Source organism: Octopus bimaculoides, chromosome 7, assembly GCF_046866305.1.
Source record: "Octopus bimaculoides isolate indiv1 chromosome 7, ASM4686630v1, whole genome shotgun sequence".
Classification (NCBI taxonomy): Eukaryota; Metazoa; Mollusca; class Cephalopoda; order Octopoda; family Octopodidae; genus Octopus; species Octopus bimaculoides.
In genome coordinates this window covers 39,551,174-39,564,858 of record NC_142934.1, presented here as the reverse complement: position 1 = coordinate 39,564,858, position 13,685 = coordinate 39,551,174, and the positions used below count along the sequence as shown (strand labels likewise).

Below are 13,685 nucleotides of genomic sequence, written 5' to 3'. Positions count from 1 at the left end.
TACTCCAATCTCAATTCCCAAATTCTTTAAACTTTATAATGTACTTATAATAATTTCTTCCCTTTTTTCTTCACTTGCCCACCTCCCCACTCCCGTTAATTTCCACTCTTCTTATTTTTCAATTTTCCTTTACACAGTTTTCCTTTTTTGCTATTTTCTCGTTTTGTTATGTCCCCACCCTGTTCTTGTTCTTGTTATCACGGTGATTTTGTTTACGTTTACTAAAAACTTGTTGCCTATCATTCACAGCGAGAGTGTGTATGCGTTTGCTTCTGTTATTTTTGTATGCTTTTACGTTTTTTTTTTTCATTGTTTCGAACAGAGTCATATATACACGTTTGTTGATTTGTTGTCTTCAATATATGCAGATTGTGGATCTCTTTTAAAACGGGGGCCACAGTTTTCATTAATGTTTTACGTAGTGTTTTTGGTACCGAAAGACTTTCAAACTTCGTATACTTATCTATTTTGTGTTATAGAACAGAAAAATATTTTTGTATTCGAATTTATTTCATGTAAAAAATTGTCTTATTTCGATAATTTCAACCAATCACTGACAAGTATTCAGTTGTTTATATTTACTCCTTTTGCTGATTAAGCGATGTAAAGCGTATTTAATCTCCATAACTTCTTGCTTTTTTCATTTTCTTTTTTTTTTGCTTCGTTTTATTTGCTTTTTTCATTTTAAATTTGCTTTTTTCATTTTCTTTTTTTTTTCTTCGTTTTATTTGCTTTTTTCTTTTTAAATTTGCTGTTTTAACCCTAACCCTAACCCTAACCCTATGGTTAGGGTTAGGGTTAGGGTTAGGGTTAGCCTATAATAGAAAGGTTTATTAGCTACTGCCAATATGCTTCAGCCATTTTTTGACAAGGAAATAATAATTTTATCACCGATAGAATTGTTTCAGAATCGTTTGTTTATGTAGTCGGCACTTAATGTATATCGGCTGAATGGACGTCAGTGATTGGTTGAAATATACAGAAATACGACAACTTTAACATGGAATAACTTAAGGATTTTTTTTTTTTTAAGAAGACTAAGAGAAAAAGATGTTTTATATGACACATTCTACCAGTGTTCCAAGTTTCAAAGTGTTTCGTTAAGAAAATACTGTGGCCCCCGTTTTAAAATAGATCCCAGATTGTTATTATTATTATTGTTATTGTTATTATTATTGTTGTTGTTGTTATCATCATTATTATTGTAAATTCCGCCTGACAACTTCCCGGCATTTTCTCTTTCTATAGTTCTTTCGGGATTTACAGGATTTCTTCACACGCTGCATGTATTCTTGGCGCATTTTGCAGCACTTCTCAAAATGGCTAGTGAATCTGGCCGCACATCGACCGATTTTGGGGAAAAGTTTCCCTAAGTATTGTCTTTTATGATAGTCGCTGCTTCTGTATGATGAATTACTGTCGCTGTTCGATAGATGTACATTCATACTGCACGCCAACTTTCGTCGTGCAACCTTCTTGCCCACACGACAACATTTCTGTGTATCAGGTATGAAGCCTCTGCGACTCAACGCATTATCGACATTCCGTTTCCTGTCTGGTGGTTTTGGTCTGGAATGCCGACGTCCTTCGCCCCCTTTTAACGCACCGTCAAGACCGCCGCCGCCAGCACCACGCTGTATGTTCTTAAATGATTTGGAGCGAGTTCGGTTGTGGTAATGATCTCTTGCATGTGTAGGAACATAACCGTACACTGGAAAATAAATGAAGAAAAAATAGAAAAAAATGAGTGAGAGAATAAATAAATGCAGAAATAAAAATCGTGGAATGAAATATAATTTATTGGTGAAAACAAGAAAGATGATAGATACAGGTGACAAGAAATACATTCTGGATGGCGTATAAGGGTAAGGAGAGAAAAAGATGAATGGTGGACAGAATAATTGGGACAATAATAAACAATATTGTTTGTATTCTACATGTTTATGTTGTTACTGTTGTTGTTCTTCTTGCTACTTAACTTCAACTTAATTCCAATCACGGCAGTTTTATGATTAAAAATGTTCCACCTGAGCTCATTCCTTATCTAGGAGTGCCATCTTTAAGGCGCTGGTGTTAGAAATAAGGCTGGTGTCCAAGGACTAAAGCTGGTGAAGTGATGTCCTGAAAGTTTTTATGGTTTATATTGGGAACTCTTACAGAAGAATAATTATTTATAAAATAATTATTTCGGAAGCCTAAAATCATCAACATAGTTGACATGACCAACCTATCACGATACATGGTGATGCACTCTTCAATACTGCCTTTTCCAGTTGTTGCAAGTCAGGTGTAACAGATTTCCAGCTCTTTTTCTGGTAAAATTTCGCAAGTATTTTAATATGTCGTTAAGACAGGAATCGGACCATGTCTCAGATGCGTACTGTAGGGATGTGGTGACCCAAGCATCATAACTGCGAGGCTCATAGTCTTCTCAATTCTCAAGTTGATTTCAGAATCTAGGGATCCATCCATGGATACAGCTGCCATGATACCACAAAAGAATCTATGGCATCAAGTCCAATCCCTTTCAAGAATATATCTAGTTTTACACCCGTTTCCCTTGGAACAGATGTAAGCATCACCTACATTTTCTTCAAGCAAATCTAAAAGCAGTATAGGCACTGGGGAACTGGTGCCTCATTTTCTGAATATTTCATACCAAGTGTGACACAAGATCACTCCTATTCGTCCGTGCACTCGCAGAAAATCGATTTACAAACGAAGTCCCTTCGAATAATTTGTTTTGCATCGGTTTCAGGTACTCTTTTTTCACTCTGTTTTTCAAGAAATATAGTGAATAAACCAACTTTTAATAAATTGTATAAGCTGTTACCAGTGATGCTGTCGTTCACCAAGGACGATGTTAATATACCGGCGCAATAACTATCTTGTGATGTACAAAAACACTGCAAAAAGAGAAGGGATTGTTTGAAAAACCATAACTTAAATGGACTTGGCTGTTCCATAAAAAGATTTCCATAAAACGTGTATTATATTTTGAGTATTGAGGTCGATCTGATGATTAATTAAAGACACTTGAAAAGAAAAAATAAACAATAAAAGTTAACCCGAATATATGCATGTATGTTAGGGGTGGATATTCAGTGTGTGAGTATATATGTGAGCATATGCATGTGTATGTATGTGTATACATATATATATTCACACACGCACACGCACACATGTGTACTCACACACTGAATATCCACCTCTAATATATTTAATAATATACACACACATATATTCATACATATGCATGTATGTGTGTGTGTGTGTGTGTGTGTGTGTGTATTTATATATATTTCACACGCATAGACGCACTAACACTATATTTACTTAAGATTACATGCAATTACAGATCACACTACTAAAATACGGGGCTCACAGATACACAGACACAGACATAGACACACACACACACACACACACACACACACACACACACACACACACACACATACACACACTTGCTCACAGCTTACAAATGCATCTATCACATGAAGACCTTCTGTTTCGCTACAGCAACCTTCAATATTATCCAGGACCCATTCACATCAGTTTGGGAGAGAAAGAGGTCAACAAAAGATCACTGTAACCGTATTTTTACAACTGCCTGCGATATTTCTCAACTAGTTGTTGATGCTGATGATGATGATGGTGGTGGTGGTGGTGGTGGTGGTGGTGGTGGTGGTGGTGGTGGAACAGGTGGTGGGGTTGGAGCTGATGCTGGTAGTTGTTGTTGTTGGTGGTGGTGGTTATGATGGTTGAAGCGTTAGTGGTAGGAGATGTGGAGGTCTCGGTGCTGGTGTTGTTGGCGTTATTGTTTGTAGTAGTTCTTCGTATCGGTAATGGTGTTGTTTGTAGTGGTTGATAGTGTTGGTGATGGTGCTATCAGTGGTGGTGGTGGTGGTGGTTTAAGTGTTGGTAGGGGACGTTGTTGTTGGTGGTGATGTTAGTGGTGACGTTGGTGAAAGCATCGGTAGTGGCGTTGGGGAGATGTGGAAATGATAGCATTATTATTATTATTATTATTATTATTAGTAGTAGTAGTAGTAGTAGTAGTAGTAGTAGTAGTAGTAGTGGTGGTGGTGGTGGTGGTGGTGGTGGTGGTGGTGGTAGTCGTCGTCGTCGTAGTGGTGGTGGTGTGACGTTGGTGTTAGCGGTGGTGAGAACTGACGGCATTATAAGGTAAACAGGGGAGAGTACTGGTTGTGATGACCATATCAACGGTGAAAGAGTTTGTATGAGTACAGCAGGTGGAGAGCCTGGCCAGGGTGGTAGTGATAAGTGTATGTGTGTGTGTATGAGGTGGTATGAGGGCACTGCAGTCTTAAAGTGACATTCCTTTCTTGGCGGGGCGGGGTGGGGTGGGGGCGTACCACGGAGAGGATGGTAGTGGCGATAGCGGTAGCGGTTACAGGGGTTGATAGTAGGGTGATATGGCTGATATTTTTGTTAACATAGTTTTGATTATACTCTTATTATTATTATTGCAGTTGTAGTTGTTTTTACTTCTATTGTTATTCATGTTCCTCTCTTGATGTTGTTGCTGTTGTTATTGTAGACATAGCTTTGATTTTATTCTTGTGTTGTGGTGTTGTATTGTTTACTTCATTTTTTTAATGGTTATTGTTATTGTTCTGTATTTATAGGACTAAATTTTTTCCAATGCTACTTGAGTCGTTATTGATCTCTTCCCCCTCTCTTTCTTACATACATGCATGGATACATTAGCCTGTTATAACCAAAATACAACGGGTATGAAGAAAATGCCTGGTAGAACCCAGTATACATAGAGGGATATATTTTATGCATGTACTTGATGTAACATAAACTGAACAGTCTGATGCAACACAGTTAGGTGCACAATATACTACCCATAACAAGGCGGCCAGCTGGCAGAAACGTTAGCACGCCGGGTGAAACGCTTACCGGTATTTCGTCTGTCTTTACGTTCTGAGTTCAAATTCCTCCAAGGTCGACTTTGCCTTTCATCCTTTCGAGGTCGATAAATTAAGTACCAGTTGCATACTGTGGTTTATCTAATCGATCGCATCCCTCCCCAAAAGTTTCGGGCCTTGTGCCTAGAGTAGAAAAGAATATCCTACCCATAACAGACAGTTGCAAGATGGCTCGAAACGACCATCATACTGAATAATAACTAGTGCTAAATTCGGATCTATTTTAAAACGGGGGCGCCAGTATTTTCCTAACGAAACACTAACGAAACACTTTGAAACTTGGGACACTGGTAGAATGTGTCATATAAAACATCTTTTACTCTTAGTCTTCTTAACAAAAAAAAGGAATTCGCAAGTTATTCCATGTTAAAGTTGTCGTATTTCTGTAATTTCAACCAATCACTGACGTCTATTCAGCCCAATCGAGTTACTGCTGGGCGGTCATAAAAATGTTATTCCCTGTGACATATTTCATCCGGTTTAATCGTAATGTATACGCATATATTGTTTATATAATAAATTACGCTGTGCGTATGTATGTGTGTAACAATTTTAGAGTTCGGATTTTAGAGTTATGGTTAGTTTTAGGGTTAGGGTTACAGTTACGGTTAACAGTCTAGTTAGGGTTAGGGTTAGGGTTAGGGGATTAATACGATATACACCGTTACAGCGCTAACTGTTTTCAACTGAATAGACGTCAGTGATTAGTAGAAATTATCGAAATAAGACAATTTTTTTACATGAAATAAATTCGAATACAAAAATATTTTTCTGTTCTATAACACAAAATAGATAAGTATACGAAGTTTGAAAGTCTTTCCGTACCAAAAACACTACATAAAACATAAATGAAAACTGGCGCCCCCGTTTTAAAATAGATCCCTAAATTCACATCTTGTGCCCTTCATCAGTTTTATATATGTATATATATATATATATATATATATATGTATATATATATATATATATATATATATATATATATATATATATATATATATATATATATATATATATATATATATATATATATATATGAAAACCATAACTAGAGAAAAGGTTCCAGCTATGGAAGCAAGGTCTAGAATCGAAGGGCTTTAGAGTTAACCTAGCAAAAATCAAAGTCTTAGTCAGTGGTGGCTCGTGTATAGGCACTGCGGAACTGCAGCACTCCCTATTTCCACTCGATATTATCGATAACATTCAATATAATGAATCCTTTTCTTTTTAATTCTTTCTTCGTGCTGGTACATTATATAATCTTTAAGCTTAATGTAGGTAGCCATCCCCTAGTTTATGAAAAGAATACGAAAATCCTTGTATAGAACTGTGCACTTCACAGTTCCAGCGACGCGGTGTTTGGCTGTTGTACACATGCTCACATGTCCGAGATAGGAAGCTTCACACAAGGGAGAGAGCACTGCATGAACGACAGTGCCAGGTGAAAGGTAGTGTTTCTTTTTGATTCCGCGTGTGTTGTGCTTAAAAATGTGTTTATGTGTTTAAATATAAATGTGTTTATATTCTTGAATGTGATAATGTGTAGAATTAGATTATTATCCTGCTTCCAGCTTCAGTGTTGCTGCCAGGATTTGAAAAATAGAGCAAATTTACCCCACTTCTATTGTGATTAAGGGGGAATTTTTGAAAAACAAGGGGATATTCGCAGCGGTGTTCAGTGAACAAATTAAACACTCTACTCGGCAGTGGCTAAAACGCGAACCGATCAAGTTTATGTATAAAAATACCATAAACAATTATAGAAAAATGGAGGAGAAAAGATGTTGAATCAAATACAAACTACGATTCAATACATACGCGTGTTTCAAAGGACAATACAAATATGTAAGAAAAAAATTATAATTAAATTTTTGCATTGTCAGTTTCATCAGTTTGAAGAATTTTTGTAAGGATATAAAAAAAAGGTTTAATAAAATAAAGCAAAATAAAATAAGATACAATAAGGAAGAATACAGGTGGGGTAATAGGGAGAAAATCGGATATTTGCAAGCAAGTTTTAAAAGGGGAAAAATAACAGTAATAATAATAGTAAGAGAGACGAAAGGGGAAAAAAGACGGACATATCAATGTGTATGCACGTCTATATGTGCGGTAAACCATAACATAAAAATAAGAATGAAAAGCTTACGGGTATGCTTTAAAAAATGGTAACAGGTTGAGACAAAGTATAATAAACAGGGTTGCGTGTGTGTAGTAGAATATAACGTAAAAGGTGGAATAGGAGGAAAAAACCATAGAGAGTTATGCATATACATATTAATATAGAAAAACGAAAAATATATGTATATATTTGTTATACGAGGCTTAAACGTGATGGGCAAGACTATGTTTGAAAAAGTTAAAATATTAAAGTAAAAATGTGCATACATGCAGAGAAAAAAACCAAAGAGAACTTAAAAACATCGATCAGACAAGACTTGCCGGTGTAATTCAAGATAGATACCTTACTCAAAAACTAACCCGGGGTTTGGGAGACAATCAGAAAAAAGTAGGAACAAAAAACGAATATATGAAGGCGATAAATGCTATAAAATTACAAGTGATAGAAAAAAACGTATACACTTAACACATAAGGATATACAGTCATACACATATACATATATAACACAAACATATATACACAAAAAAATGTACACTCACTCACACATACACATACAGAGAATACACTCATACACATAACCTTAGAGTGTAATAATAGCTAATAAGAAAAAGGCAAAGAGCTAATCAGTAAGACTTTTTAAAGTTAATGAAAAGAAATTTGGACATATGTTTACAATAGTAAACTCTTTCATCTTCCGAATTTAAGATAGAACCGTTCATTTTCATAATTATATAAGACTCTTCAAGGATAAAAAGCACGTTCTATTTTTAATCCTATAAGAGGGGACAGAAGAAACAATATTCGAAGAAATTGAGAAATCTATGTTGTCTCTTTTAAGTTGCCATATGTTTTTGGATAAACTAGTGCTACTTTCTTTCCAAGGATCATTAAAAGATGAGTTATGATTATTCAAACGTAATTTAAGAGGGGTCTGCGTGCAACGTATATAATGAAACCTAGAGAGTTCATGTGTTGTGATAGTAGCTCTATATACAACATTTTTTCATTTTACAATTACCTTTAACCTCACAGGTGTTAGGCTTTCTACAGTTATAATTGTTACTAATATTAAGCGTATTATTGTTATGCGTATGTGTGCTGATAAGGGAAGAGATTGTGTGAGTATGGGAATTGTTGGTAGAAGATACAGAGCCATTTGAATAATTGGGGTTAGTATAAGTATTAGAGGGAGTTAAATTCTTGTAGTAAATATTTAGTTTTCTATTGTTAAAGGAAGAAATAATCCTAAATATGTTACAAGAAACAGAAAAGCCAAATCTAATCATTTTGTTATTGAATATCCCAGCATATCTAGATTTACTAAAATTTGATTTAATAATAGAACGAGTAGACTTTATAAAATTAGATTTCAGATGTTTAGCAAAAGGTAATATCATCCGAATTATGTTATTATTGTGTTTCTTATTGGTATGGTGGTCTTTATTAGATGGGTCACCTCTCGTATTAACACCATCACTAACAACGCTATTCTTCTTATTGTTATTATTAATATTATTAATATTGTTAATAGTATTCTTATTTTTACCACCTTTATTATTATTATTATTATTATTATTATTATTATTATTATTATTATTATTATTATTATTATTATTATTATTATTATTATTATTATCATTATTATTATTATTATTATTATTATTATTATTATTATTATTATTATTATTATTATTATTATTATTATTAAGAAAATATTGGACATCATTAGAGTTGGTTATGTAGTTGTTTGGGGGATTTAGAGTATGTGAAGAAATACGAAAAGATTTTTTTGTGAAAAGATTTTGTTTCGTGTTATTATTTCCGGCTATGTTAATGTTTTTTCTCGTAATGACTGCCAATGACATTACAATTGTTTGTCTTATTGGAAATATAAGTATTGGTAGAAATCTGGTTAGTTGTTAAATTTTTTTTCTGTTTTATGGTGGAGTTATCTTTACAAATATACTTCATAGAGTGAAATTGTGTGCCAGAGCGTTTCAATTCATGATGGTGTTTAGAAATTGTGGAGTGTTTATTGGAGTTCATATCCATGTAGCTGTTGTTATTGATTGGAAAAATCATTGTTAAATTTGTAATTAATTTGATATTTATAATTAATTTGACATTTATTTGATATTTATATTTATAATATCTTATATTAATACGCTTATGCTGGAGTAGGTCGCTATTATGTTGTCAACGAAAGCACCATACGCTGCATAAAGAAGAACGAGGTGGCGATCAGGACTACCGTGGTGATCAGGACTATCTGTGAAAGTGCCAAAAAGATAACGATAGTGAGAAATAAGCACTTCGTCAGGATGGAATCGGCCTTGACATTGTGGATCAGTGACTGCAAGAAGAAAAACATCCCCTTGAGCGGTAACATCATCCGCAAGAAAGCGCGGAAATTATACCAGAACTTAGACAGAGGAGACGGAGCAGAAGGCACCGAAGAACCGCAACCAAGACCATTGACAGCATCGGAGCCCGAAGATTTTCAAACCAGCAAGGGATGGTCTAACTATTTCCAGAAACGGTTTAAAATAAAGTGTGTTTCCCTGCATGGAGACACAGCTTCAGCGGACAAAAAGGCCGTCGAGAATTACCACGAGATCGTCAGGTAGATCACTGATGACAAGGGATACAAGCTGGAACAGATTTTCAGTATGGACGAGACTAGCTTGTTCTGGAAGAAGATGCCTTCCAGAACGTACATCATGAAGGACGAAGCCAGAGCCCCAGCATTTAACGCACAGAAGGATGCTAATTACGTGTGGCAATGCTGCTGGCTTTATGATGAAACCAGGACTTATCTACAAGTCCAGGAACCCGAAAGCCTTCAAAAATAAGAATAAAAGCTGCTGCCTGCCCACTGGATCCACAATCCCAAGGCCTGGATTACCAAAAGTCAAACTTTGAATTGGTTCCACCAATGCTTCATCCCTCAAGCCAAGGAATACCTCCAAAATGTTTGCGTGGAATTGAAGGTGTTGCTTGTTATGGATAAAGCTGGTGGTCACTCCTTGGATTTCAATCACAAGGGAGTTCAAGTCGAGTTCCACCCTGTCAACACCACTTCCCTCATCCTGCCTATGGATCAAAGCGTGATCCGTGATTTCAAGGCACTTTACACGCGGAACTCTCTCCAAAACCTTGTGGATGCAGTGAATTCGGACAAGAATTTCAAGTTAAAGGAGTACTGGTATAACTTCACGATATCAACGTGCCTGTCAGTCATCCACGCTACTCTTAAAGACATAAAAAACCACGAGGCTGTCAAGAATGCAGTGAAACTGACAAAGGTACTTGGTAGCGAAGGTTTTGACGACATTACACAAGATGAGGTCAACGACTTCATCGATGCCCACTGTGAATCCCTGACAGACGAAGATTTGTTGGAGTTAACGAAGTCGGCCACCGAAGAGGATGAGGAAGCGCCAGATCCAGCGGAAGAAGAGGATGAGGTGGGCCTGGCAATCGAACGTCTGTCCGACCTTTTAAGGACAGCAAAGGAATTGCAGGGGAATGCGGAAGTATGGGCTCTCTATATGGCTCGGTCTCTCCAACTTAAAAATGCCATCGATGCTGCCATGCAGACGTATAAAAGTCTCCTCACCACCATTATGAAACAACGACAGCAACTTCCCATCACAATGTTCCTTAAGCTCACCAAGAAAGCCTTACACGAAGATACGACATCCTCTAAAACACCTGAAGAGCTTTAAATCTTCTTTGCTGTGCTGTCATTACCTTCACTGTTTTCACCATCATCGTCTTAAATCAATATCATTCATTGTTGGTGAGTACCGGCACATTTTACTTTAATTTTTATTAAATCATTATTAAATATTATATATATGCATATATATATATATATATATATATATATATATATATATATATATATATATATATATATATATATATATATATATATATATATATATATATATATATATATATATATATATATATATATATATATATATATATATATATATATAATATATATATAATATATATATAATATATATATATATATATAATAACATATTTTGTCATTTATAGGCATTTTTCTGAACCACGTCCAATATTCGCGGTTTTTCGCTATTCGCGGGTGCTCTAAGAACGTAACTCCACTAAGCTTTAAAGACTTTAACAAACTTATTTCCTGCAAGAATGAGTAGCGTCAGAAATCATACAATACGAGTACGGACAGATGTAGAGTGTGCATAAAGGAATCATACATTATCTTTCGCAGGTATAATTCTACTGTTTTAAATAAGTTTTCTGACGCTATTCATTCGTGCAACCATGAATACTACTCAGCTTTCATGGGACGATTTAAACCTGAATCCACTTAGCAATAACCTTAGTACTTTCTGTTGCACAACTGAACATCCTACCGCTTTTAACAATATATCGCCAATACAAATATAAATTTTAAGAAAGACAGTAAGCAATCTAATTTTACTCCTATCAGCCCTCATAAAGACTTCCATTATTTGCATAGCTATATCCGATCTTCTATAAAAGCATTCAATTATCTCATACCTTGGTAAAGAACTGAACGCATATCTAGCGTAAACATCATTTTTCCTTGATGAAAGAGGCATTCTCTGAAAATAGATCTTAAGATTCATTTGTTATTTGGACGAATGAACCCCCAAAACGATCGTTGGAATACTTTATTTTCCTCTAACATGTATTATTTTCCCTATACTATATTTTAATAATAAAAAAAAAACGTTTGTTATCTATTTTCCATTATTAATTTTATAAATATTCAATTATTATTATGTTTATATACCAATCTTTTATATGGAATTGTAAATTTTAAGAATTCATGTATTCTTATATTTATAATATATCAATATATGTTTCAGCTTGGACAATTCTTATTTTAATCTTAAATAAAGCCGTATATATATGTGTCTTAACCATAGTTTGCCTGATTTGAACTATTCTATTGTATACATATTATATATATATATATATATATATATATATATATATATATATATATATATATATATATATATATATACATATATACGACGGGCTTCTTTCAATTTCCGTCTACCAAATCAACTCACAAAGGCTTTAGTCGGCCTGAGGCTATAGTAGAAGACACTTGCCCAAGGTGCCATGCAGTGGGACTGAACCCAGAACCATGTGGTTGGTAAGCAAGCTACTTACCACACAACCACTCCTACACCTACGTATATATATATATATATATATATATATATATATATATATATATATATATATATATACATATATATATACAAATTTATATACATATATATATATATATATACATATATATATATACACATATACATATACACTTATATATATGCACACACACACATATATATATAGATATACCTATATATATATATATATATATATATATATATATATATATATATATACCTATATGTATATACATATATATATATATACACACATATATATACATATATATATATATACACACATATATATATACATATATATATATATATATATATATATATATATATATATATATATATACATACACGTATATATATAAATACATACATATATATATATAAAAACAAATAGTAGATGAGTATATGCATATATACGTACAGGTATGTGCATACCGACATCCACCTGTATGTATAGGTGCATATCTAGGTACAGGACATTGCAAACAAAACGTAGACGAGAAAACATTCTACTTCATCAGCTACCCCCGTTTTAACACCGGCGTTTCGAAGAGCTGGGCAGGACGCATCGTTAAAACGGCTCTTCCCATGGACCGCAAATTAAATTTGTATACACAAATTAAATCTTGCCATGGAGGAATGTAGTGGCGGACAAAAAACAAGACAGGAAAACAAACAGAATAGGTTTTACGGCCAGACGAGAAAAAGTATGTGTGTATGAACGCTGTGAGGCACGAACTTGAAAGTAGGGACGAAGTAGTTCGCGTGTTTGCTCGGCGATAGCCAAGGAAGAAAAGGATTATTGACCGGAAGCATGTGACCATGCCGGTGCAAGGGGAAGAGAGAGAGTGGTAGAGGGAGAAACAAAGGGAGCAAGTAGAAGAATAGGTGAGCAACGAGAGGAAAAGAGAAAGAGAGGAAGTACGAGGGGGAAAAAAGAGATACGTAGTAGTAAAAGAGGAAGAACGAGAGGGGTAAAGCGAGACGTACAGGTATGTGCATACCGACATCCACCTGTATGTATAGGTGCATATCTGGGTACAGGACATTGCAAACAAAACGTAGACGAGAAAACACACAAGCCACATAGAGAACATTCTACTTCATCAGCTACCCCCGTTTATACATGTAAATCAGAGCAATTCCTCCAAAAACCACATTAAAACTTACGATAAAGATGCACACGAGCAATGCAATGAACATGAGAAATAGGCTTACCTTTGCGTTGAATGCATCAGTAAGTAAAGTATACTTCAATACCAATTGATTTCACGCTTTGCATGACAAACTTATTCTGCGATCTTCAATTGGAAATAACATTTTAACATCTATTTCTGAAATATTCACGACGTTAGCGCGTGAGCGTTCTTTTAAACG

General features: G+C 34.7%; 1 protein-coding gene across 1 annotated transcript in view; it reads right to left on the bottom strand.

Moving 5' to 3' along the window:
- Window positions 1-1,038: 1,038 nt before the first annotated feature.
- The window catches only part of LOC106874466 (uncharacterized), a 74,650-nt gene continuing 62,003 nt past the window's right edge, over window positions 1,039-13,685 (bottom strand). The window contains exon 2 of the mRNA XM_014922204.3: window positions 1,039-1,711. Within this exon, the coding sequence (XP_014777690.1) occupies window positions 1,200-1,711 (512 nt within the window). The 3' untranslated portion in view covers window positions 1,039-1,199. The remainder of the gene's footprint in view (window positions 1,712-13,685) is intronic.